The 26065-nt window shown below is 49.6% G+C and overlaps 2 protein-coding genes across 5 annotated transcripts in view; both read left to right on the top strand.

The window, feature by feature from the left end:
- Positions 1-4547: 4547 nt before the first annotated feature.
- On the top strand, positions 4548-10991 carry CHRNG (cholinergic receptor nicotinic gamma subunit). Its single transcript, XM_003936722.3, has 12 exons — positions 4548-4602; positions 4794-4933; positions 5178-5222; positions 5398-5507; positions 6155-6310; positions 7805-7902; positions 8264-8464; positions 8659-8773; positions 8967-9081; positions 9751-9964; positions 10150-10280; positions 10818-10991. Exons 1-12 carry the CDS (start codon positions 4548-4550, stop codon positions 10989-10991), a joined length of 1554 nt encoding a protein of 517 aa, XP_003936771.3.
- Positions 10992-15819: 4828 nt separating this feature from the next.
- Positions 15820-26065, top strand: part of EIF4E2 (eukaryotic translation initiation factor 4E family member 2) — a 34443-nt gene continuing 24197 nt past the window's right edge. For 3 of the 4 annotated variants that reach the window (XM_010347202.3, XM_010347201.3, XM_003936723.4), the window contains exons 1-3: positions 15820-15922; positions 21930-22044; positions 23082-23216. In XM_010347202.3, the coding sequence (XP_010345504.1) occupies positions 15903-15922; positions 21930-22044; positions 23082-23216 (270 nt within the window). In that variant the 5' untranslated portion in view covers positions 15820-15902. Of the gene's footprint in view, positions 15923-16196; positions 16401-21929; positions 22045-23081; positions 23217-26065 lie in introns of those variants that run through there. The other variant, XM_074398851.1, reaches the window with a different exon arrangement.

Genomic DNA, 26065 nt, shown 5'->3' with positions numbered 1-26065 from the left:
TGTGTGTTGTTTTAAGTGACAGAGTTTTGGTGTCATTTATTACACCAGCAATGTGACTTTGAGCCACTCCTCATCTCTTAGCTTCCATTTTCTAATCTGCAAAATGTGTGTCTAATAAGTCCTAGTCATGGGGTGTTATGAAAATTGAATTTCTAGTGGGAGTATTTTCATATGACCTGCACATTTAATGGGTGGTGATTTAACCCATTTCCCTCAGGGGGAATAGGTGACCTCATTAACTCAGATACTCAGAAGGTTAGATTATGAATGTTTAGATGTAACCAAGGAAAAAGAAAAACCATTTAAAACCAAAACAGACCCTAGTTACTTCTGCTTTCTAGCATGAACTATTCACAAAATTCAAAGTACAAAGCTTTAAATTTCCTGTCTAAATAGGAAAGCCAGCTTGTTCTCACACCTTTCAGGTGAGCAGGAAGTCCAAGACTTCCCAGGAACAATCCATAAACTCAGGGAGGGCCTGTCTTATGTACAGAGATGAGAGAGGGTCAGCCAGGTGCAGTGGCTCATGCCTGTAATCCCAGCACTTTGGGAGGCTGAGGCGGGCAGATAACGAAGTCAGGAGATTGAGACCATCCTGGCTAACACGGTGATACTCTGTCTCCACTAAACATACAAAAAATTCGCCAGGTGTGGTGGCACATGGCTGTAGTCCCAGCTACTCAGGAGGCTGAGGCAGGAGAATCACTTGAACCTGGGAGGTGGAGGTTACAGTGAGCTAAGATGGCGCCACTGCACTCCAGCCTGGGCAACAGAACCAGACTCTATCTCAAAAAAAAAAAAAAAAAAAAAGAGTGTGCCTAAGACCCTCAGTCACAGTCTTGGCTTCTCTCTGCCTTGTGGTAGTGCTGATGGCAGCAGGTCTTGGTCCACCAGGCGAGTCCTCAGTTCTATTAGACCCTGCTCAAGTGGCTGTGGACTTCCAGAGGAGACAACCCCAAAATGTCACACAAAACCGGAGGGAGTGCCTCTTGCACAGGCTCCCAGGGTCACCGCAGTTGCCACCAGCGGCACCTGCTCCCCCAGCACCACGGTGCTGTCAGGACCAGTCCACTCTGACTGACATGGAACTCCTTCTTCTGCCCCAGGAAGTCACACTCACAGGCATAGTTTTCCGGGAAGCCAGAAAGAACTCTCCAGACCAACAGGGCTACCTGGCCTCTTTCAATGGACCGCGAATCAGTAATACACTGGGCTGCAAGAAACAGAAAGCTCTAGGAATTGTAGCTTAAGCACATAAGGTTTCCTTTTTCTCACATAATGATAATAGAGAGGCGGAGGTGACCACGTTGGTTCCACTGTCTACCAAAGCTAAAGGATCCAGGCACTTTGCCCTCTGCTCAGCCCTGCCTCCATGGCAAGTTGGCTTTTGTCCTCAGATCTGTTGGCCCCAGGTTGCAAACTGACAGCCACAGCTGCACACTTAGCACCTATGTTCAGGCAGAAGAGGGGTAGCCATTTCTGACTGCTGTCATCAAGAAGCAAAACTTTTCCATAGGCCAGGCAGAGGGGCTCACTCCTGTAATCACAGCACTTTGGGAGGCGGAGGCAGGTGGATCACCTGAGGTCAAGGAGTTCAAGACCAGCCTGGCCAACATGGTGAAACCCCATCTCTACTAAAAATACAAAAATTAGATGGGCGTGGTGGCAGGTGCTTGTAATCCCAGCTACTCAGGAGGCTGAGGCAGGAGAATTGCTTGAACCCAGGAGGTAGAGGTTGCGGTGATGATCTGAGATCATGCCATTGTACTCGAACCTCGACAAGAAGAATAAAACTCCATCTCAAAACAAACAAACAAACAAACAAACAAAAACCAAGCAAACAAAAAAAAACTTCCATAAAGCCCCTGCAGGACATCCCACAGGTTAAAACATCACATGGCTAGCCTATCTGAAGGGAGACTACGAAATGAGTATTTCGCTCTATCAGCCATTACAACAGAGGGTGGCAAAGGAGAAGCAGCGTTAGACAATGAGTATTTCTACAGATGATTTTCTCTGAATGGGTCCCGTCCCTGCGCACGTAACCTCACCAAGAAACTGCCATTCCTCACAGATGATTTACCCTTCAGAAAACACCGAGGAGGCTTCTGGGCCGCCTCTCCCAGAGCAGAGAGAGGGAGAAAACGGGAGGGTGGGGGACAGGGGATGCGGGACAGATGGTCCGCTCAGTGGCAGTGCTTCCTGATCATGGAGGCCATTGATGAATTTGGCAAAGTGTGGGCATGGAGGAGAATAAAGAGGTGGAGAGAAACTGGTCTGCAAAAGAGGGTAAGAAAATTGCATCTAGGAGCACCAGAGGGCGAAATGGAAAGGCAAGGAGCTCAGAAGTGAGAAGGAAACAAAGGCTTTGTAAATTCCAGGGAAGATGGGTCACACAGAGAGCTCAGTGGGATGGGTGGGGGGATGCCCAGGGAAAAGATGGGGAGGGGCATGCCCAGGGAGGGAGAAGCTCAGGGAGGGAGATGCTCAGGGAGGGGGAAGTTCAGGGAGGGGAAGCCAGTGAGGGGGAAGCTAAGGGATGATGATGTTCAGGGAGAGGGATGCTGAGTGAGGGGGATTCTCAGGGAGGGGGAAGTTCAGGGATGGAGATGTTCAGGAAGAGGGATGCTGAGTGAGGAGGTATCTCAGGGAGGGGCAAGTTCAGAAATGGAGATGTTCAGGGAGAGGGATGCTGAGTGAGGAGGATTCTCAGGGAGGGGGAAGTTCAGGGATAGAGATGTTCAGGGAGAGGGATGCTGAGTGAGGGGGATTCTCAGGGAGAGGTAAGTTCAGGGAGGGGGATGCCCAATGAGGGGGAAGCTTTGGTAGGTTTACAGGCTGTCAAGAACTGAGAGTGGGGTGAGAACCAGACTGAACACAAGGATGGTGGCAGAGGAGCCACCCACAGAGTGACTCAGTGCAAGTGCCCGACTGGGGAAGGCAGCTGCCACCACTCCTGCCTCCCCACCCCCACCCCTGGAAGTCCTAACCAGGGCAGGAGGGACTTGAGACCCTGCTCCAGAAGGCGGGGTCTGAGCCAAACTTTCTTGGGTCTCCAAGGACAGGGCTGACTTGCAATTTACTGACACATATGGAAATACTGCAGACATTTACTGGCCGGAGGAAGATGTCCTCACAGGGCACTTTCCCTCCCGTCCTGAGAGGTCCCTGTCACACTATCCCCTGGAAACTGACGGCAGTGTCAAGGGTGGGTGACAGGTATCAGAATCTGAGATTTCTGTTTTGTCCTGGTACTGAGATACGCTGACCAGTCTGTTTATAATAGGTGGTCAGAAGGCAGGTGGTCTTCCTTTGCTTGAGGCCACAGCCGGCAGAGGGGCCCTTAAGTGTCCAGATCAGCCTCAGCCCCGCCCTTTCTTGACCACAAACCAGGAAGTGTTAATAGATGGAGCTCATTTTCCGCCCTTCCTTCCCCTTCTAGATCCCCTCATCAGCCTCTCTGGAGGGTCCCATAAGGCTGTTGGATGATTTAATCAACATTGAGACCTCACTGAGGAGTACCTAGTCAGGGGCTGTCCTAGTCTCAGGAGCCCCGAGTTCCAGATCTTTCTCAGCCCTTCTTACTTCAAAGCTTACCGGGTCTATGTCCTGTCTCAGGGCAGGGATCTGTTAAGGTGTTAAAGTCCACCGAGCGTATGCCTCTTTCTCCTAGGCACTTTTCCCTCAGTGTCTTGGCACAATAGAATGACCCATGAAAATGTCAGGCTGGTGAGAGAGGTCTGGGGTCCTCAGCCATGTCAGAAAGAAACTCACACACAAACTCACATGCCAGCTGGGCATGGTGGCTCATGCCTGTAATCCCAGCACTTTTGGAGGCCAAGATGGGTAGATCACTTGAGGTCCAGAGTTCAATACCAGCCTTGTCAACATGGTGAAACTCCATTTCTACTAAAAATACCAAAAAAAAAAAAATAGCCAGGTGTGTTGGCACATGCCAGTAGTCCCAGCTACTCAGGGAGGCTGAAGTAAGAGAATTGCTTGAATCCAGGAAGTAGAGGTTGCAGTGAGCCAAGATCACACCACTGCACTCCAACAAAAAAACAAAAACAAAACAAAAACCTCATCTGCCTACCCAACAACCTTCACACCCACCCAAATCCTGATTCTCTGGAGGGAGCAGGAGGGAGTCCACCTCAGCCCTCTCTGAAGCCACCATCAGGTTCCTCAGCCACCTGCCTTCCCTACACACCCAACTGGCCCTGGCTGTGTCTTCGGCCCCCATCTGGAACATGGAGGTGGGGCTGGGACAACTGGGCCTGAGTTGGGGCTGGGAGGTGGATGTCTCTGTTGGGGCAGACGGGGCCTCTGTCTCCCCTCTCCAGCCCAGGTAACCTGAGCTCAGCATTGTGTCCATCCTGGAACAGCTGACAAGCTGTGGTCAGACAGCTGGTGGGGCTGGGCTGGCTGGGCTGGCCGGGGCGGCCAGGGTGGGAGTGTAGGCTGTTATATGACACCCAGAGCCCATCTCTCTCTGCCCCAGACCTTGGAGCTGCTGTCCCACCCGTCACTGAGAGAGCCGAGGCACCATGCATGGGGCCCAGGGGCCGCTGCTCCTCCTGCTGCTGCTGGTTGTCTGCCCAGGTGGGACATAAAGGAATCTCAGCCTGGAGAGTCCCAGAGCTGGGGTCCACAGCCTCAGGGGACAGAGGGTCTGAGGGCTATTAGGGCCTGCCCTGGACCCAGTTCCCTGAGTCCCCACTTCACACCCCCGGGGCCTCCCCGCTCTTTCCGCCTCCAAGCTCCTGCGCTAGGCTCACACCTGTCTGTTTCAGGGACCCAGGGCCGGAACCAGGAGGAGCGCCTGCTCGCAGACCTGATGCAAAACTACGACCCCAACCTTCGACCCGCCGAGCGAGACTCAGATGTGGTCAATGTCAGCCTGAAGCTCACCCTCACCAACCTCATCTCCCTGGTAAGCTGGACGGAGGAAGGGTCAGCGCACCAGGCCCTGGGACCTACTAGGGATAGCACGGGAGGGCTCCAGCCACTGGGAGGTTGGAGCGCCCCACAGGGGACAGGCTGGGGTCTGAAAAACCCCCATGGTTGCTGGGGGGCGCTCTCAAGAGGCTGGGGGCTGCTTGGCCCCAGCGGTGGCATGTGGAGACTGGCACTGAAGTTGGGGCTGAGCCCTCCATACTGTACCCTTGCACCCCCAGAATGAGCGAGAGGAAGCCCTCACCACCAATGTCTGGATAGAGATGGTAAGAGGCCACCCTGCCACCCTCCTTCCATCAGGGGCCCCACCCTACCACCCCAAGGCCTCCTGAGAGCTGCCTGCCCCTCCCTGCCTCTTCTTTCCCCTTGGGCTGCATGCTCACTCCTCGGGGTGCAGTGTAGCAGAGGGCAGAGGCCTGGCAACTGCCCCTCCCCCTGCAGCAGTGGTGTGACTATCGCCTGCGCTGGGATCCGCAAGACTATGAAGGCCTGTGGGTGCTGAGGGTGCCGTCCACCATGGTGTGGCGGCCGGATGTCGTGCTGGAGAACAAGTGAGGAGGGGGTACAGGCAGGGGTGCGGGGAACAAAGGACACAGGGTCTGGGCCCAGCAGAACAAGGGGGCTCTGGGAAAAGAGAAAGATGAGCAGAGGGTGCAAATCGGGCACCTGCGGGGCCAAGGAAGAACTGGACGGAGCAGGTGCCGAGGGCAGGGCCCTGGGTAAGGCCAGCAGACCAGACCCTACGCCAGGCTGCATCCCCTCTGGGCTGGGCCACCTGGGGGGGCTGCTCCCTTCCCTATAACATGGGGCCACTGACGGCTTCTACAGAAGCTGGCAGAAGTCAATAAGACAGGCATGAAAATTGCACCACTGGGGGCTGGCCCATGGTGTGGGCATAACACGTTAGTCTCTATGATGACTATTATTATTATTATTATTATTATTATTAAAACAAGAGGGAGAAAGAGAAGCAGAAATAAGGAGGTGGTACCTGAGGAAGTCTGCTGGGGCGGGGGGTGGTAGGGAGATTGCTGGGGGGTCCTAGAGGTCTGGGTGAGAACCAGTGAGGGGGTGGCCGCCCGGTAAGGGGGCAGGTGTCTCCAGGCCCCTATCCACACGGGGAAGCGGGGCTGGTCTGGGGCTGGGTGTCGGGGGCTGAGCCCACAGCCCTGTGGCCTGGCCTGTTCTGTGCACGCAGCGTGGACGGCGTCTTCGAGGTGGCCCTCTACTGCAATGTGCTCGTGTCCCCTGACGGCTGTATCTACTGGCTGCCACCCGCCATCTTCCGTTCCGCCTGCTCTATCTCAGTCACCTACTTCCCCTTCGACTGGCAGAACTGCTCCCTTGTCTTCCAGTGAGGCCATTTCTGGGGGAGGATTAAGAGAACCGCTCTCAGAGGGGCCTGTGCAGGGGTGGGGCAGGGGCGAGGCAGGGCCTGAGAAGGGGTGGGGCAGGCCTGTGCAGGGGTGGGGCAGGCCTGTGCAGGGGTGGGGCAGGGCCTGGGCAGGGGTGGGGCAGGCCTGGGCAGGGGTGGGGAAGGCCTGGGCAGGGGTGGGGCAGGCCTGGGGCAGGGCCTGGGCAGGGGTGGGGCAGGCCTGGGGCAGGGGTGGGGCAGAGCCTGGGCAGGGGTGGGGCAGGCCTGAGCAGGGGTGGGGAAGGCCTGTGCAGGGGTGAGGCAGGGCCTGGGCAGGGGTGGGGAAGGCCTGTGCAGGGGTGGGGCAGGGGTGAGGCAGGGCCTGGGCAGGGGTGGGGCAGGCCTGGGCAGGGGTGGGGCAGGCCTGGGGCAGGGGTGGGGCAGGGCCTGAGCAGGGGTGGGGAAGGCCTGTGCAGGGGTGGGGAAGGCCTGTGCAGGGGTGGGGCAGGGCCTGAGCAGGGGTGGGGAAGGCCTGTGCAGGGGTGGGGCAGGCCTGTGCAGGGGTGGGGCAGGCCTGGGCAGGGGTGGGGCAGGGCCTGGGCAGGGGTGGGGAAGGCCTGTGCAGGGGTGGAGCAGGCCTGGGCAGGGGTGGGGCAGGGCCTGGGCAAGGCTTCTGGCCTTGGCTCCGGCTGCACCTAGAGGCCAAGGGCCTGGTTCCATCTCTCCTGGGCCTCTGTGCCCATCTCAGGCTAAGATGCCTGAAGGTGCCCAAGCTCTCCCTGCTAAGCCCGAGTCCCCTCACTCATCCTCCTTCGCTGCCTCCGTTTCCTTGCCTGTGGCCCAAAGGGAGACAGTCATGAGTGGGGTGTGTGGGTGAGAAGGCACACAGGCACACAGCATGCATGTCTGCACACATGAAACCACTGCACACTCCAGGCCCACAGGGAGGCAGGCTGTCCTGTGAGGGAGGGGTCCTGGCCGGGAATCCAGCAGAAGCACGTATGCCTGCAAGCCACCTGTGGGGGTCTCTCGGTCTGTTTCTTCAAACCCAAGAGTGGGGAGGAGGGCCTGAGCGAGGGTTCTCCCGTATCTTAGAGGAGCAGTATCTTCTACAAGCCAACCTGGCAAGGAGACTCCCCTCTGTAGGCCCCGGGGCCCTCCTTCGGTAGGCATGTATTTTCTACATTGCCATCATCAGCCCCTCCTGCCCGACAGCAGTGGGAGGGACAAATGAAGAGTGGCCCTGGGCCTGTCAGCCAGGTGAGGGCCCTGAGCTGCAGCCTCCTGGCCCTTCAGCTCAATCTTCCTGACCCCAAAGGGCCCTAGGTCTCCCTGCCCTCCATGTCTCAGCCCCAGGGTTTCATGGAGAACTCAGAAGCGTGGGGCTGCATTTTGCTGAAGCAAAGCTACCCCAAATTGTCCCCAGATGGTCATCCCTAGGCACACGGCAGGTCTACCCACTCACATTTAGCCTCTTTCCTCTGTGACTCCCAGGTCCCAGACTTACAGCACCAATGAGATTGATCTGCAGCTGAGTCAGGAAGATGGCCAGACCATCGAGTGGATTTTCATTGATCCTGAGGCATTCACAGGTAACACCCACCCAGGGGCTCCCCAGGCAGCCTCATCCAGGGCTCCTGCCAGACCCAGCTGTGGTCAAGGCCAGACCAAGGTCAAATCCCTCTCATGTAACTCAAAATGAAGACTACAGCAAACCGTAAAATATGTTTTTTAAAACATCCAACTAAGCTCTGAGTTTCCTCATGATAATGACTCCAATTTTGAAAAGAGGGGCTCGAGTATCCAATCTCCCACCCCACTTTTGTCCCCCAATGGTGCCTTCCCTGCTGGTGCTTCTTAGGGCGCATGCTGCCCCTGCAGCTGGGTCAGTCGGTCTGTAGGGATCTGCCTGGCCCACACTCCCTGTGCCCAGTCCTGCCTGCCTGCCCACAGAGAATGGGGAGTGGGCCATCCGGCACCGACCGGCCAAGATGCTCCTGGATACAGCAGCGCCAGCCCAGGAGGCAGGCCACCAGAAGGTGGTGTTCTACCTGCTCATCCAGCGCAAGCCCCTCTTCTACATCATCAACATCATCGCCCCCTGCGTGCTCATTTCCTCCGTCGCCATCCTCATCTACTTCCTTCCTGCCAAGGGTACCTGGAGCCTATGGGAGGGAGCCGTCCAGTAGTACAGGGGATACCTGGGAGGCTGGGGCGGGCCCTGCCTGGGACACAGAGTGGCACTATGACCCAGGACAGAGGCAGTGGGCTACTTTTGGGGTAAGGGGGTTCCTCTGTGGGTCAGGGAGGTAGGGACCTGCTCTGAGAGCCTCTTGGTCACGGGCCAGCCGGAGGCCAGAAGTGTACCGTCGCTATCAACGTGCTCCTGGCCCAGACTGTCTTCCTCTTCCTTGTGGCCAAGAAGGTGCCTGAAACCTCCCAGGCGGTGCCACTCATCAGCAAGTAAGGCTGGTCTTCATGCCCACACGCCCACCCCACTTTCCCTTCTTGGGAGCACAGTGGCCTCCGGCACTGCCCTCTTGCCCTCCCTCCACCCCACCATCCTCAATTCAGGAGGCCTGAGGGGGGCAGCCACTAAGGGTGGGGGTGGCATCATGGTATGGGCTGCCAGCTCCTGCCCACCCCACCCTGACAGGTACCTGACCTTCCTCCTGGTGGTGACCATCCTCATTGTCGTGAATGCTGTGGTCGTGCTCAACGTGTCCTTGCGGTCCCCTCACACACACTTCATGGCCCGAGGGGTCCGAAAGGCAAGGATCCTCCCTGCCCACTCCAACATCCTGCTGCCCGCTCCCCCATGCCTCCCTCTCGCCTGCCCCTGGCCATATTCCTCACCTGCAGCATTCCACAGCAAACCCATCCGGGGTGTATCCTGAAGCATGGACCAAAATAGATTACAGTAATACAGGAATAAAATTGCTTACTAGGCACCGGGGATATACCAATGTTAACGTATTTCATCTTCATAAAACCCGTATTATCTCCAGTTATAGATGAGGAAATTGAGGTGTACAGAGTAGCCTGCCCAAGAAAGTGCACTAGAGAGTCGAAAAGGCAGGAGTCTGCAGGGCAGTCTGACTGCAGCCTGTGTGACGTCAGCCCACCTGCAGCCTTCAGCTGGGGTCTTCACTGCACATGCGGATTCCCAGGCCTGCCCCAGGCATGCTAGGCCAGAACAGCATGAGGGTGCAGGGCAGGAATCTGAATCTGTGTTTGTAACAAGTGCCCTGGTGATTCTGATGTGTGCTGAAGTTTGGGGACCCAGGCTCATGTCCAGCACAGAAAGCTCTACCAAGGCCACGTCACTGCCCCGGTGTGCAACCTCCATGGTCCCTAGCTGCACAAGCCCTTCACGCCAACCTCCAGCTTCTACTCCGAAGCTAGACCTGGCTGCCCTAGCGAAGCCACCCCCTCTCTAGGTGTTCCTGAGACTCTTGCCCCAGCTGCTGAGGATGCACGTTCGCCCGCTGGCCCCGGCAGCTGTGCGGGACACCCGGTCTCGGCTACAGAATGGCTCCTCGGGATGGTTGGTCACCAATGAGGAGGAGGTGGCCCTCTGCCTGCCTCGCAGTGAACTTCTCTTTCAACAGTGGCAGCGGCAAGGTCGGGTGGCGGCAGCGCTACAAAAGCTAGGTGAGGCACAGCAGGTGTGCCTGAGGACACTCCTCCCCGGGACCCCAACTGGGGAGCCAGGCACTGCAGGAGTGCAGAAGTGTCCAGGTCAGGGAGAGAGGAGCTGGGGTCCCTAAGGAGAGGCCATCTTCTCTGCCTGTTTCTCCTCCATTCTACTCCCAAACCTTATCCTCTCTTTTCATCAGACAAAGGCTCGGAGTTAGGGCCGAGCCAGTTCTGTGGCAGCCTGAAGCAAGCCGCCCCAGCCATCCAGGCCTGTGTGAAAGCCTGCAACCTCATTGCCCGTGCCCGGCACCAGCAGAGCCACTTTGACAACGTAAGCTGAGTCAGGTGGGATGGGGGTGGAGTGAGTATCTGGGCTTGGACCTGTGATGGAGACAGGATGAGTGGGGTGGTCAAGGTAGGGTGGTGAGATGGTAAAAGAGGGGGCTGGGTGCCGTGGCTCATCTGAGGTCAGGAGTTTGAGACCAGCCTGGCCAACATGACAAAACCCTGTCTCTACTAAAAATACAAAAAATCAGCCAGGTGTGGTGGCGGGCACCTGTATTCCCAGCAACTTGGGTGGCTGAGGCAGGAGAATCGCTTGAACTCGGGAGGCGAAAGTTGCAGTGAGCTGAGCCATAATCACACCACTGCACTCCGGCCTGGGCAAGAGTGAGACTCCCATCTCAAAAAAAAAAAAAAAAAAAAAAGGAAAAGGAACAGTGGGTAGGGAGAACACCTCAGGGGCAGGGGACCATGGAATTAGCCACCAGTTGGGACACGGGCCTGCTGGAAGCCCAAGGATGAGAACAGGACCCAGGGAAGGCCTGGTGCCGCCGCTGGTTAACCCACACCTGCCTCCCACCCTCAGGGGAATGAGGAGTGGTTCCTGGTGGGCAGAGTGCTGGACCGCGTCTGCTTCCTGGCCATGCTCTCGCTCTTCGTTTGTGGCACGGCTGGCATCTTCCTCATGGCCCACTACAACCAGGTGCCTGCCCTGCCCTTCCCTGGAGATCCACGCCCCTACCTGCCCTCACCAGACTGAGCCAACCAACCTTTGCGGGACATGTGGGAGTCACACATGTGGGTCATACGGGGAGTCTTGTCAGTCAGGTTCTACCACCGAGGTCATAAGCGTGCTCTTTGGGAAGTGCCCTTCAGGACTGTGTGAGCCAAACAGCCCTGAGAAAAGCTGGGGGAAGAGTCCCAGCTGCAGTCCTGGAGTGGCTGAGGGTGGGCTATGGTTAGTGTGCTGCTGTGGTCAGCACCCAAGCAGCACTGGCTAGCTTGTCCTGGCACCGGCCACTCCTGTACTCAGCACACCCCCTCACTTAGGCAAAGAATTATTACTTCTCATCAATCTGAAGCCCAAAGGACTCTTGTTTTGTATGATACATTCAGGCTTGGGACTGGCTCCCTTTATACAAGTTCTCCTTGAAAGAGAGCAGGCAAGAGAAGTGTGAAGAGTGGCAGCCGATGCTTTCTGAGAAGCAGGACAGCAGCCCATGCCAGCTGGCACCCCCTCCCCTGCCTGCTGGTACAGTAAGCACCCAATTCTCAACAGCCCCAGTTGCCTTTCCATTCAGGTGCATTTTTCTGCCACTGACTCCAAGATGATTTCCTGAGTTTTGTGACCCTTTCTTTTTTTTAGTTTTTGTTGTTGTTGGGTTTAGTTTTGAGGCAGACTCTGACTGTTGTCATGCAAGCTGGAGTGGAGTGGCACCATCACGGCTCACTGCAGCCTCAACCTCCAGAGCTCAAACGATCCTGCCTCAGCCTCCCAAGTAGCTGGTACTCCAGGCATGCACCAATACACCCAGCTACTTTTAAATTGTTAGTAGAGATGAGGTTTTGTATATTGCCTAGATTGGTCTTGAACTCCTGAGCTCAAGTCATCCTCCCACCTTGGCCTCCCAAAGTCTTGGGATTACAGGCATAAGCCATTGTATCTAGCCTCCTTTTTAATTAAGAGCTCTGCACAGCAGTATGGACAAGCGAGAGTCATTATTCCCCATGTTATATAGGCAAATTGAGCCTAGAGTAAGAGGGACTCCACAAAACACTGGTGGTTAAACAAGATTTGAAGTCCAAAATTCCTGACTGTGACCCAGTCTGACACTCTAAGATTCTATGGCCTGAAAAATAGGCTCTTCTTCCCAAAGGATGGTTAGGACAAGGAAGAGCTAGGCAAGGAGGCATGGACTTAACACGGAGCCACTGAGCTCTTCATTCCAGGAGGGGACTTTGACTGGTCTCCCTTGACCCCACTAATCAGGTAATAGGGCAGTAAGCTGAGGTCTTCCTGGGGGAGAGGTAAGGTCCTGCTCCGAGATTACAGCTGGCACTTGAGTTTGGCTGGTGACCAGGGGACACCCTTGGGCAAGTCACCTATGCTCCCTGAGCCTGTTCCCTTATTGGTGGTGGCTAACACCTGTGATCCAGGCACCTTGGGAGGCCAAAGTGGGTGAACTGCTTGAGCCTAGGAACCCAAGAACCCAGCCTGGGAAATATAAACCCGATATCTACCAAAAAATACAAAACTTAGCCTGTAGTCCCAGCTACTCAGGAGTCTGAGGTGGGAGGATTGCTTGAGCCCGGGAGGTCTAGGCTGCAGTGAGCTGTGATCATGTGACCACACTTCAGCCTGATGACTCAGCAAGACTCTATCTCAAAAAAAAAAAGGAAAAAAGAAAAAAAAATTACAAAATTTTTTTAAAATGTGAAAGTGCCACATAAAGGCTTGACAACAGGATAGTTGGCAGAAGGAAGCCTGGAAATATGCCCTCCCTCCAAGCACAGGATTGCTGTCTTTGAGCTTCAATCACCAGCAAGTTCATTTTATTTACTCCACTGTGTGTCTGTGGGGGTGCCTGTGCAGTGTGTTTGAAGTAAGAGCAGAGTCAGAGCCCTAGAGTCCTAGAGGGGTTAGGGAGACGGCGGAGAACTTTGGTCAGGGAGGGAATCTGGTGACAGTGGGGCCATTTCAGGTTCCCATAAGCCCCTAACTAGCTGTGTTATCTGGCACAAGTCTCTCAACCTCTCTGAAAGCCTCAGAGGGCAGAGGATTAGCTCCCTGTACAGTAAGCACTCAAAGGTTAACATTAGCTGCCATTACTATGGGTTACTGTCTCATGGAATCCATACAGCAACCTAAGGAGGTAGGTATAGGCATACCTCAAAGATATTGCAGGTTCAGTTCCAGACCAGCACAAGAAAGCAAGTCACATGAATGTTTTTGGTTTCCTGATGCATATAAAAGTTATGTTTATACTATATTGTAGACTAGTAAGAGTGCAATTATGTCTAATAAAACAATATACATACTTACATTTAAAAATACTTTATTGCTAAAAAATGTTAATGATCAATCTGAGCCTTCAGTGAGTCGTACTCTTTTTGCTGGTGGAGGGTCTTGCCTTGATGTTGATGGCTGCTGACTGGTCAGGGTGGTGGCTGCTGAAGGTTGGGGTGGCTGCGGCAATTTCTTAAAATAAGACATCAGTGAAGTTTGCCGCATCAATTGACTCTTCCTTTCATGAAAGATTTCTCTGTAGCATGCAATGCTGTTGGATAGCATTTTGCCCACAGTAGAACTTCTTTCAAAATTGGAGTCAATCCTCTCAAACCCTGCTGCTGCTTTATCAACTAAGTTTATGTAATATTCTAAATCCTTTGTTGTCATTTCAACAATGTTCACAGCATCTTCACCAGGTGCAGATTCCATCTCAAGAAACCACTTTCTTTGCTCATCCATAAGAAGCAACTCCTCATCTGTTAAAGTTTTATCATGAGACTGCAGCAATTCAGTTACATCTTCAGGCTCTACTTCTAATTCTAGTTCTCTTGCTATTTCTACCACATCTGCAGTTACTTCCTCCACTGAAGTCTTGAACCCCTCATAGTCATCAATGAGAGTGGGAATCAACTTCTTCCAAACTCCTTTTAATGTTGACATTTTGACCTCCTCCCATGAATCACGAATGTTTTTAATAGCATCTAAAATGGTGAATCCTTTCCAGAAGGTTTTCAATTTACTTTGCCCAGATCCATCAGAGAAATCACTATTCATGGCAGCTAGAGCCTTATGAAATGTATTTCTCAAATAATAAGACTTGAAGGTTGAAATTACTCCTTGATCCATGGGCTGCAGAATGGATGTTGTGTTAGTAGGCATGAAAACAACATTAATCTCCTTGTACATCTCCAGCAGAGTTCTTGGATGACTAGGTGCATTGTCAATGAGCAGTAATATTTTGAAAGGAATCTTCTTTTCTGAGCAGTAGGTCTCAACAGTGGGTTTAAAATATTCAGTAAACCATGCTGTAAACAGATTTGCCGTCATCCGGGCTTTGCTGTTCCATTTATACAGCACAGGCAGAGTAGATTTAGTATAATTCTTAAGGGCTCTAGGATTTTCTGAATGGTAAATAAGCATTGGCTTCAACTTAAAGTCACCAGCTGCATTAGCCCCTAACAAGAGAGTCAGCCTGTCTTTTGAGGCTTTAAAGCCAGGCACTAACTTCTCCTCTCTAGCTACGAAAGTCCTAGATGGCATTTTCTTCCAATAGAAGGCTGTTTCATCTACATTGAAAATCTGTTGTTTAGTGTAGCTGCCTTCCTCAATGATCTTAGCTAAAACTTCTGGATAACTTCCTGCAGCTTCTACATCAGCACTAGCTGCTTCACCCTGTGTTTTTATGTTATGGAAACGGCTTCTTTCCTTAAACCTCATGAACCAACCTCTGCTAGCTTCAAACTTTTCTTCTGCGGCTTCCTCACCTCTCTCAGCTTTCATAGAGTTGAAGAGAGTTAGGGCCTTGTTCTGGATTAGGCTTTGACTTAAAGGAATGTTGTGGCTGGTCTGATCTTCTATCCAGACCACTAAAACTTTCTCCATATCAGCAATAAGGCTGTTTCGCTTTCTTATCATTCGTGTGTTCATTGGAGTAGCACTTTCAATTTCCTTCAAGAACTTTTCCTTTGCATTTACAACTTGGCTAACTGTCTGCCGCAGAAGGCCTAGCCTTCGGCCTATCTCGGCTTTTGACATACCCTCCTCACTGAGTTTAATCATTTCTAGTTTTTGATTTAAAGTGAGAGATGTACGACTCTTCCTTTCACTTGAGCACTTAGAGGCCATTGCTGAATTATTAATTCGCCTAATCTCAATATTGTTGTGTCTCAGGGAATAGGGAGGCCCAAGAAGAGGGAGATGGGGAACAGTCTGAGGGTGAGGCAGTCAGAACACACACATTAAGTTCCCTGTCTTACAAAAGATGCAGTATGTGGCACCTACAGTGACAATAGCAACAGCAAACATCACCGATCACAGATCACCATAACAGACATAGAAATCATGAAAAAGTTTGAAATATTTTAAAAATTACCAAAATGTAACACAGAGACAAAGTGAGCACACGCTGTTGGAAAAACGGCGCTGATACAATTGCTGGGCTCAGGGCTGCCACAAACCCTCAATTTGTTTTTAGAAAGCCCTATCTGCGAAGCGCAATAAAACGAGGGATGCCATACTAGAGTGGCGCCGCCGCCAAAGGAAAGCCTCCTGGAGGTTAAGAGAGATGCCGGAGGGTGCGTCCCGCACTGGAGGAGGAGGGGGGTTTTTACCAAGCAGCGAGTCCAGAGCCCGCGCCGTCAACGACCGCGGAGCTGTCTTTTTTCCGAGCCGCTGCGGGAAGGTGCCAGGATAGGCTCCCTTAGGAGAACGGGCGGCTCACTAACACCTGGACGGGAAACAAGGCCAGCAGCCAGCTCGGCCGCGGAGGCCAGCCCTCTGCGCAGCCGCCCGGGGCGTCCGGGATAGCAGCCCCCAGCCGGGCCTGCGCGCCAACGTTCCGGTGCGCCTCGCGCAAAACCGGAAGTACCCGGGCCTAAGGCTGAGGGACCTGGTGGAGCGGAAGTCACTCCTTGAGGCAGTGGCGACAGCGGCGGCGAGAGGATGAACAACAAGTTCGACGCGTGAGTGGCTCCTGGCCGCCCCCGGGGCCCCTTCCCCCAGCCGTTCCCCCGCTCCCGCCCCCACTGGGGCTGGGGCGGTGCAAAGCCTGCGGCACCGGCTTCCCTCCCGGGATCCGGCAGCGGCAGGACCTGGCCTGGGCTGGCGGGGAGGAGGGGGCTGGGGAGCGATGGATAACAGGGGTTCCGGGGACCCCAAGGCCGTCCGGACCGAGGGCGAAGAGCTGGGCGCGGGGAAGGGGTGGCTGTGCCGCCCTGTAGGGGGAGATTTTCGGACGCCCCGCCCCGACGACGCGGGTTGCCGGCGACGTGGAGGGGTGGGGACCTCGGCGGTTTGGGTGTTTCCGCAGTCTGGCCGCGCTGCCTTTGAATCCAGCTTTCCTCACACACTCACTCCCTCTCCCTTCTGAGCCTCAGTTTTCTCATCTGCAGAGTGGGGACGGTAACAGCCTGTGTCGTAGAGTTTGGAGGATGCAATGAGGTAATGTGGCTGCTGCGCTCGGCGCAGTGGAAGGCTCGCTTCGGAATTACCTTCCTGAGACTCTGCTTTCTTTCTCCTCCCCCTCCCGTGCCTGTCTTCCTACACACTCGCCCAGAGCTAGGGATACTTGTTGCCCTCTCCGGTTGCTAGTTTCAGCATCAGTTTGGAGGTACAGAGAGAAAATGCAAAAGTATTGTTACTTATTCCCCTCCAAAGATTGTATCTTGAGGTAGAATATGCTCCTACTCTCTTCTAGTCACTCTGTCTCTTCATCCGAATATCTGGATTTCTAGTCCCAGACTTACCTCTTACCAGCTGTTTGCAGAAAAGTTACCCAGTCTCTGAGCCATTGTTGGATGGCTATTTACTATCCACTAAACCATGTTAGTGGATAGAAGTACCCTGCTGCCACACCGGGGTGTGAGAAGGGTCAAATCACACTCAGCAACGCTTAAAGATACTTGTGAACATTGCTAATTATTGCGATGTAACCGTAAAGTGGAATTACTATTAGTTTCGGTTGTGACCTGGTGCTGTTGATGGGAAATTGTTTTTTTTTTTTTTTTTTTTTTTCCCATACAGCGAGTACTGTGCAAATTCAGGGAGTACTGGATTTCCAATACTCCAGGCAGATAGCTCCTTAGGAATATTTCCTGGTTGCCGAGAGGTCTCTGCTACTTGAGAAAGTCTTTTCTCTATCCTGCTGTTTAACTGAGCCCATCCCATACGAACCTCTCCCCCGACTCCCACCCTATTTCATCTCTGCTGTAAATCCTGCAACACCCACCTTCAGATCCAAATTCTACCTAAGTGGAGCTTTCTGGGACCCTTATCTCCCTTCCTCCACTGATTTGAACAAATCAGATTTCATCCTAAGAAGACGTCTTATGGGTCATCTAGCTTAAGCCTACCCAAATCATTTGGGGGTCTGCAGTAAGAATGGTAATAATGGACTTCCACAGGGATCTTGCTAGGTACTTTTCATATAAATATATTTTTAGAGACAGGGTCTCACTCTGTCACCCTGGCTGGAGTGCAGTGGTGTGATCACAGCTCACTGCGCACTTGACCTCTCAGGCACCAGCAATCCTCCCATCTCAGCTTCCAGAGTAGCCAGGACTACAAGCATGTGCTACCCTGCCTGGCTAATTTTTTTGTATTTTTTGTAGAGACAGAGTTTCACCCTGTTGCCCAGGCTGATCTCAAACTCCTGGGCTCAAGAGATCCACCCACCTTGGCCTCCCAAAGTGCTAGGATTACAGGGGTGAGCCACCGCCCCCAACCTCATGTTATTTCTACTCTTAACTATTCTGAAGGGGATCTTGTTATCTCCTTTATGGCTAAGGAAAATGAGACTGAAGTTAAGTAACAGGAAGGGCTGACCCAGGTTTATGGTGTAACCTTGGTTCAGGCAACTTGAGTCAAAAATTAAACTTGTCCTTTTTTTTTTTTATGTCTTTAATGAAAAACCTGGGTCATTTTTACTTTGAATTATTAACTATTATATTGAGCCAGAATCTTTTAACATCTGCCCTCTAGCATTGCAAGAAAGAAGAAGAAAAACAAACTTTCTTTGATTTGAAATTAGCAATTGAAAACAGCACTCCTGGCCCTAGTTTTGTTTTTTTTATGTTGTTTTTCATTGTGAAATTCTGTGGTGTGTAGGCCACTGCTGTATATTTGGAGTCTTTACCACGTTACTGTTTTTACTAACCTTCACTCTTTACCACATTGCTTCTAAGGACATGTTCCAGTTTGCCAGAAGCTTAAAAGTCCAGTGGCTGGAGCTTAGTACATAATCTAGTGGGCTCAGATTAAAGAGTAGCTCTACTCTCCATTACTGTATAGACTCAACTTCTCTGAATGAAACCTTTGATTATAATTGCTTTTGTGGAGAAGGGGTAGACTTGTCAAGTTCTTAGGTCTCATTGCCATTGATTCTATTGATAGGTAAAACCCTAAGATGCTATCACAAAAACTGCAGTCCTGACTTTGTTAAACATGGTTTTCAGATCTAGACAGCTATACTGATTTTGTCCCTATATTGTTAACTTTGAGCCCCTTCCTAACTATCGTCTAAACCACTTATTTGGCACTCATTGCTTTGATTCTAGAGACCATTCATTAAATAGAGATTTGTTTTATGCCGCTGTCTGATGGTGGGGGTATAAAGATGAATTGAACCAAGGTCCTACCCACAAGGAATTGGTCTAGTTCAGAGGGTGAGGAAATACCTGGGCAGAAGCTTAGCAAGCTAACTTAAGTGCCTCTCAGTCTGGACAGCCTCAGAGATGCAAACTGAGTGCCTGAGCTCAGGGAGCACTGATTTTTTCAGTTTCAGTTGTGTCTTGACTGAAATCCAGCTTGAAGCTGGGAAGAGTAGCTTATGGAAAATTGGATATAAAAGATTTGCCTTAAATGTAAGCTCAGATGACAGAGTGGTTGGTTAGCTCCATCCTCAAGAAAGAAAAGCTTTAGATGTAGGCCCATTAAGGTTTCCGTTTACTGTCTTAGAAAGGAGTTCCAAGTGGTCCAGGGATCACAGGAACATTGTTTCTTCTCTGACAGTTATTTTTGTTACTTTTTCCCTGTTTCCTGGTGGTGATCAGCAACAAAACCACTAAAAAGAAAGGAAGGTATATGCTTTCCTTGGAGCTAGCAAAAACAAAATGCTGGGATGACTGGACCCGGTTTCAGCCAAGATCTAATGGCAAGGGACCCCAGAGGCTATAGTGGTACTTGGAAGCTAAGAAGAGAGGAAAATGGTTTGCATCCCAGGGGTGTGCCCCAAAGAAGAGAGTTAAAAGCTGCTGTCCTAGGCCTTAGCAGAAGAGCCCTTGAGTTATCAGGAGACAGAACTGACCATGATCGTATAGCTGGAACAGCTGCAAGCATTTATGTAGGAAAGTTCCAACTCACCCTAGGTCGGGAGAGGTTAGGAAGTGTTTGCAAGAGAAAGTGGCCCACGGTCTGAGTCCTATAGGACAAGGTAACCAGGCAAAGAGGGACTTCTTGAGGAGAGACCACATGATGAGCATAACAGAAGGATAAAATTGGGGCACCACAGTTAGGGTGGTACTACTGGAGTGAAAGGAGTTTGCTGGGACCAGGAAGGAGATGATATTGGGACATGTGAGCAGAGCAGGGGCCTTTGCACCATGCTGAGGCGTTGGGTGTATCTGTGTGCCTTTTCTCCTCAGCTAGGTCCTTGGGGGCAAGCACTCTAGTAGCTCATACACACCATAGATACTTGGTAGATGTTAGTAATTTTTAATCTGTCAATCTTGTATGCTAGACAGGCTCCTTTTGAAAAGGAAACCAAGTGGATTCAAGTTTAATAAACGGGAAGGCAATATCATAAGCACAGATGATGGTCTCCTGGATGTCCAGGGAGGCTGAATAAAAGCCAAAGAGGTGGTAGCAGTATCAGCAAAATGAAACTCCCCTCTCCATTTTCTTTGCTCATTTGCTTCATTCTCTTTCCTCCTACTGGCTTTCTCTGCTTTTGTTTATTGTCTTAATTCTCTCAGGGCTTTTCTTGCATGGGACCCATATGGCAGCCTCAGCTCTTGAGTCTGTGATCTTTCATCTCCTGGATGAAATGCTGAGGGGACGAATCTGCACATATTTTTGAGCAAGGCCCTGGGGCATAGGTTATTGCCCAGGCTGGACTGCCATTTGGTCAGGTGCCCTTCCTAGTTGTGTCTTGACAACAGTGGGGATGGTAAGGTTCATGGCACAGAACATAACCTCCTGAGCATGTTCTACAGCTAGGGCTGTGAAATGGGCAGAGCAGGCATGCTGTGGGCATGAAATAGGCAGAGCTAGTCAGTCCCAACATGTGACTAGCTCATTCATTCTGATATTGACTGGGTGCTTTTAATGTACTAGGCACTGGGGATACATGGGCAAAAAAACCAGAAGACAAATACAAAATACTCTGCAACATGTTTATGTATCTGCATAGGATAGTATCTGAATTATAATTGGAGCATTTCTAGTACCATTCTTGAGAACTGCCTAATTTCATTTGACCACACATATAGTCATTGGGGCGAGAAAGATGATTTCAGAGAAGATCTGTGATGAGTTAATGGTCCAGCCCTAGAATAAATGGCTTTCTTATTATCTTTCCATTTATCTTTTTGTCTGGATCCAGTGATTTTTTAGGTATGGGGTAGTTTTGACCACACATATAGTCATTGGGGTAGTTTTGCTGCTCATAAAAGGGTAATCCCTAAAGTACGTTTGACTGCTTGTGAAGTAAGAAAATATTCACTCCTTTTTCAGTCATTTATTTTTCCTTTTGATTTAGCGTTTATTCAGCATCTTCTAGTGCTGCATGTTAAGGCAGCATCTTCCCCTGGGTGCTGGAGATACTGAGATTAAATAAGACACTGCTCTAAAGGAACTCTGTCTAGTAGGAAAAACAGACATAGGAATGGCGTGGTAGACTGAAGGGGTGGTGTTTGCAAGTGGCACCAATATGGGAATATAGATTGCTAGAGGAGGCAGAAAGGAGGATCCTGGCTGGTGGGAGTCAGATTCTAGAGGATCTTACATTTTGCTATACTTTATCTTAGAGGGTAGGCATCAAAAGGTGAGAGACAGTTGCAAGTTTAAAGCATGGACGTTAAATGTAAGATTTGCACTTAAAAAGATAATGCTGGCTGGGCACAGTGGTGCATGCCTATAGTCCCAGCTACTTGGGAGGCTGAGGTGGGAGGATCGCTTGAGCCCAGGAGTTCTGGCCTGTAGTGCGCTATGCCAATCAGGTGTCTGCACTAAGTTCGGCATCAATATGGTGACCTCCCGGGAGCAGGGGACCACTAAGTTGCCTGAGGAGTGTGAACTGGCCCAGGTCGTAAACGGAGCAGGTCAAAATTCCTGTGCTGATCAGTAGTGGAATCGTGCCTGTGAATAGCCACTGTACTCCAGCCTGAGCAACATAGTGAGACCCTGTCTCTTAAAAAAAAAATGTATATTAAAAAAAAGATAATGCTGGTGAAAGCATGGACAGAGAGTGAGGGATTTGTGTCTGGAAGACCACTGAGGAATTTATTATATGATTGAGGTATCAGGAGAAGAGGGCCTAAAGTAGTAACAGTGGAGAAGTGTAGAAGAAGTGGTAAGAAGTGGCAAAGTGGATAGTATGTTTTGAACCTTCATTTGAAATGCCAAAGCAGTTAGTCCTCTAGAGAGTCTTCTCATTTTTTACTCCATTTTTGGAAGGGAAAACAATCCCTTAAACTGTATACCTCCAGCAATCAATAACTGGTTCTTTGTGTGGCTTTTTAGAAAACTGAAAGGCGGTGCTTTCTGGAGTTCACAGGTTAGCTGATGGGCATATCATTTTTGTTTAATCCTCCTAACTTGCCTGTCTGTATTCTTTTGCCCTTCTCACATCTCAGAGCCTGAATTTGAGTGACTTTGGGTTGTTTGCATAGTAGTTCATATGACCTGGTGGCTTTGTTCGGTAAGTAAGATTGACTTAGTCACAGAATTGTATTGTTTTGTCTTTTTATTCAGTTTGAAAGATGATGACAGTGGGGACCATGATCAGAATGAAGAAAACAGCACATCGAAAGATGGTGAGAAGGAAAAAACAGAACGAGATAAGAATCAGAGCAGTAGCAAGAGAAAGGTGAGTTGTGCACTGCACAGATGTAGTTGCCTTTGAACTTGAGATTTGATTATCTTATGGAATCTGTTTATCTGGAAGATACCAGATTAACTTGACAGCATCCCATGTTGGAATATCTGACTTTGTTCTCAGAAAAACACTGTGCGATCACGGATGTTCATTTTGAAACCTAGGGCTTTTCTCACAGGATCTTGAGATGGTACCTTGCTTGCAGCATTCTCCTAGTCTGAGATAGAGGAAATTAGACCTGGAGCTTCACAAGGCTGTTAGCTGCTTCGTAAGCCACTGCTGAGGGTTTCAAATCCTACACACTCCTTGAAATTTTAGTCAGCATTAGTCTAAGGTGAAAGTGATTTGGAAAAGGGAAAACTTGGTGAATGAGAGAGAGAGAGAGAGATCAGTTTTTTCCTTGAAATATCAAAGCAATCACTAATTCATTTATTCTACAATATTGAATAACCCTCTAAGGGCAAGCTGTTTTATGCTAGATGCTAAGAGGGCACAAAGGTGAATGAGAGTGGAAGGGGCTTACATTTAATAGTACCAATAATAACAATACTGACATCTGTTGTGCACTTACTCTGCGCCAGGCACTGTGCTCAGCATCATGTATCCATTAATTCATTTGATCCTCTCAGCAGCGTTGTGAGATGGTTGTTGTTATTTTCCTTGTTTCGCAGGTATGAAGGTTAGACACAAACAGGTTAAGTAACTTGCCAGTGATGAATCTTATAGAGGAGGCAGTGCTTGAACTGGGCATACGCAGAGATAAGATACAAGCATTAATACCTATTATTATATGACGGAGAAAATTACAAAGGCCGTAAGAACACAAGTAAAGTGTTACAGGAATTTAGAATCAGTTAACCACTGAAAAAATGTACTGTGTAAGAAGAATTGTGGGCACATTGCAGGTAGTTTGGGTTGTATATCCTCTCTTAATTGTGGGGGTGGTAAGGATTGACACTGTAAATTGTTCTGACTCAGTCTCAGACAATGTGGCAAACGCCCAGGACTAACACACCTTTACTTCCCAGGCTGTTGTCCCTGGACCGGCAGAGCATCCCCTGCAGTACAACTACACTTTCTGGTACTCCAGGAGAACCCCCGGCCGTCCCACCAGCTCACAGAGCTATGAACAGAATATCAAACAGATTGGCACCTTTGCTTCTGTGAGTTCTTGGTGGTTTAATGGAGTGTGCCTTGATAGTTCATTCATGCCTGTATTGATACGATGTTTCTTTACCTTCCTAGTAACCTCTTTAAGATTCTGCTTTCCTTAATTTACTGACCTGAGTCTCCGAGGTCAGATTTATTCATTCTGAAGTTTCTCACTAGATATCCATGGTTAACATGTAGTTATCAACAAATATGAGAATTGTGGAGTTGATCAGAAGGGCATAATTCAAAAGTGCAGGTTTGTGTTTTTTTATTTTTATTTTTACTTTTTTAACTGAGACAGAATCTCACTCTGTCACCCAGCTGGAATGCAGTGGCGTGATCTCGGCTCACTGCAGTTTCCACTTCCCAGGTTCAAGCAATTCTCCTGCCTCAGTTTCCCAAGTAGCTGAGATTATAGGCGTGCATCACCATGCCCAGCTAATTTTTGTATTTTTAGTAGAAATGGGGTTTCGCCATGTTGGCCAGGCTGGTCTCAAACTCCTGACTTTAGGTGATCCACCCACCTTGGCTTCCTAAATTACTCAAATACAGGAATGAGCCATAGCACCTGGCACTGTTTCTTTTTGTTTTTCAGGGTTTTTAAAAAAGTACTTATTTAGGGAGTCCTTACTAAGTTAAAAGTGTCATGAATATAAAAGTTTATAGTACATGGTGTCTGTCCTCGTGAAGTTAGACAGTAAAATGAAAAATTATGAAAGTTTTGTAGTTAAGAACCTCCCATTAGGGTTTTGGCTGTGTTAATGATAATGCATAAAATACCTTTTTCCTGTGTTCAGAAAGAAAATGAAATCTCTAATAATTGCTTTTGTGGATAATGTCAGTACAGAGAGCCCAGATCGTCTCATCTCTCTCCCAGGTGACTTGGTTTGTGTACCCCAAGAATCCATCTGCAAATAACACCACTCCAGTTGAACAAATGTTATTATGTACCCCCTGTGTGCTGTACATTCGATCTCTAGGCAGAATCAAATATGGGGTTTGTCATTTTCTTGACATTAGTGAAGTATTAGTCCTATGTGAAACGCAGAAACTGGAAAAGAATACTTCAGTAGGAAATACTACAACAAACTGCTAAGGAGGAAGGGCATATAATACATATTTTGTTTATGTAATTTCCTTCAATCATTATGATAGCCGTATGAGGTCAGTGGTATTAATCTATATTTTACAAATGAGGAAAGTAAAACTTGGGTTATGTATCTGATCTAAAGTCTCAAATTGGCGGAGCATGGTGGCTCATAACTGTAATCCCACCATTTTGGGAGGCTGAGGTGGGAGGATTGTTTGAGCCAGGAGTTTGAGATCAGCCTCGTCAACATGGTGAGATTTTGCCTCTACAAAAGATTTTTAAATTAGCTGGCTTGGAAAGAAGGGGAACATTAGGGGAAAAAAAGGCCGGCCGTGTTGGTGTGCACCTGTGGTCCCAGCTACTCAGGAGGCTGAGGCAGGAGGATCACTTGATCCCAGGAGGTTAAGACTGCAGTGAGCCATGTTCGTGCCACTGCACTCCAGCCTGGGCAGCAGAAAATTTTTAATTTTCATAATTCACTGGATTAAGTGGGGGAGCCAGTATAACTGAAACTCAAGTACAGAAGCTTCCAGATAGCTGAATGCATGGACGTGCCTGGAGGGTGTCACGCCTGGAGGAGTCATAGAAGCTCCCTGTGCCTTTCTCCATACCTTCCCCCATACTCTGCCCTTCACATCTCTTCGTCTGTATCCTTCATTTATAATAAACCACTAATGTAAGGTACCAAGAAAGAATAGTCTTTTTTCAACAAACAGTGCTGAGACAACTGGATTTCCAGGTGCAGAAGAGTGACTTCGCCTTCCTTCCTGACACCCTACACAAAAATTAACTAAAAATGGATCATAGACCTAAATGTAAGAGCTAAAATTACAAAATTCTTAGAAGAAAATATGAGTAAATCTTAATGACCTTAGGTTAGGCAAAGCCTTCTTAAATAACACACTAAATGCACAAGAGAAAAAGATTAAATACTAGGCCAGGCATGGTAGCTTACGCCTGTAATCCTAGTACTTTGGAAGGCTGAGGCAGGAGGATCACTTGAGCTCAGGAGTTCAAGACCAGCCTGGGCAACATAGTAAAACCCCATCTCTATAGGATTTCATCAAAATTCAAAACTTTTCTGCTTCAAAGGACGCCATCAAGAAAGTGAAAAGATAACCTTCAAAATGGGAGAAAATATTTGCAAATCATATCTATTAGATATAGGAACTTGTATGTAGAATACTCTTACTACTCAATAATAATCTGCTTAATATGAAATCAACATCATTACTGTGCTGAGCAGATAAAATTTCAGCCCAAAGCAACGATACTGTTTAGTTCACCAGTGCTATCTTAGTATCGGTAAACAGCTTTGTTAAAATAATATAACTAGCTTGTGCACTGGTTCATATTTGGTTCAAGAAATACTTGTTGAATGAATTCAAGGCCGTAGTAGACTTCTAAGGGGAATAAAGGCAGATCCTGTCCTTGGGGAAATAAGATGTGCCCAGGAATTTCTAATACAGGGTAGACAATAAATTGTGCTATGGGAAAGCATGTAGAGTGCTCTTGGAGTTTGGAGGAAAGAAGGATTTGATTCCAGTTTGGGGAATACTGCCTTGGAAGATACGGGTTTACTACTGATTTTAAAGAATTTGGTCAGGCCTGGTGGCTCATGCCTATAATGCAAGCACTTTGTGAGGCCAAGGAGGATCGCTTGAAGCCAGGTGTTCAAAACCAGCCTAGGCAACACAATGAGATCTTGTCTCAAAAACAAAAGTGGGTCACGATTTTATTTCCCTTTGTGAAAAAGCATCTATGAATTTA

The sequence above is a fragment of the Saimiri boliviensis genome, chromosome 5 (genome assembly GCF_048565385.1).
Source record: "Saimiri boliviensis isolate mSaiBol1 chromosome 5, mSaiBol1.pri, whole genome shotgun sequence".
Lineage (NCBI taxonomy): Eukaryota > Metazoa > Chordata > Mammalia > Primates > Cebidae > Saimiri > Saimiri boliviensis.
Note: the sequence above shows the minus strand (reverse complement) of the source record. Positions and strands in the feature narration are given on the sequence as shown.

Bases quoted from the DNA above. Each gene is read 5' to 3' on its own strand.
- CHRNG (XM_003936722.3), top strand. From the start codon at position 4,548: ATGCATGGGGCCCAGGGGCCGCTGCTCCTCCTGCTGCTGCTGGTTGTC. The intron at 4,603-4,793 runs GTGGGACATAAA...TGTCTGTTTCAG, and splicing joins GCTGCTGGTTGTCTGCCCAG to GGACCCAGGGCCGGAACCAG. The intron at 9,965-10,149 runs GTGAGGCACAGC...TCTTTTCATCAG, and splicing joins GGCAGCGCTACAAAAGCTAG to ACAAAGGCTCGGAGTTAGGG.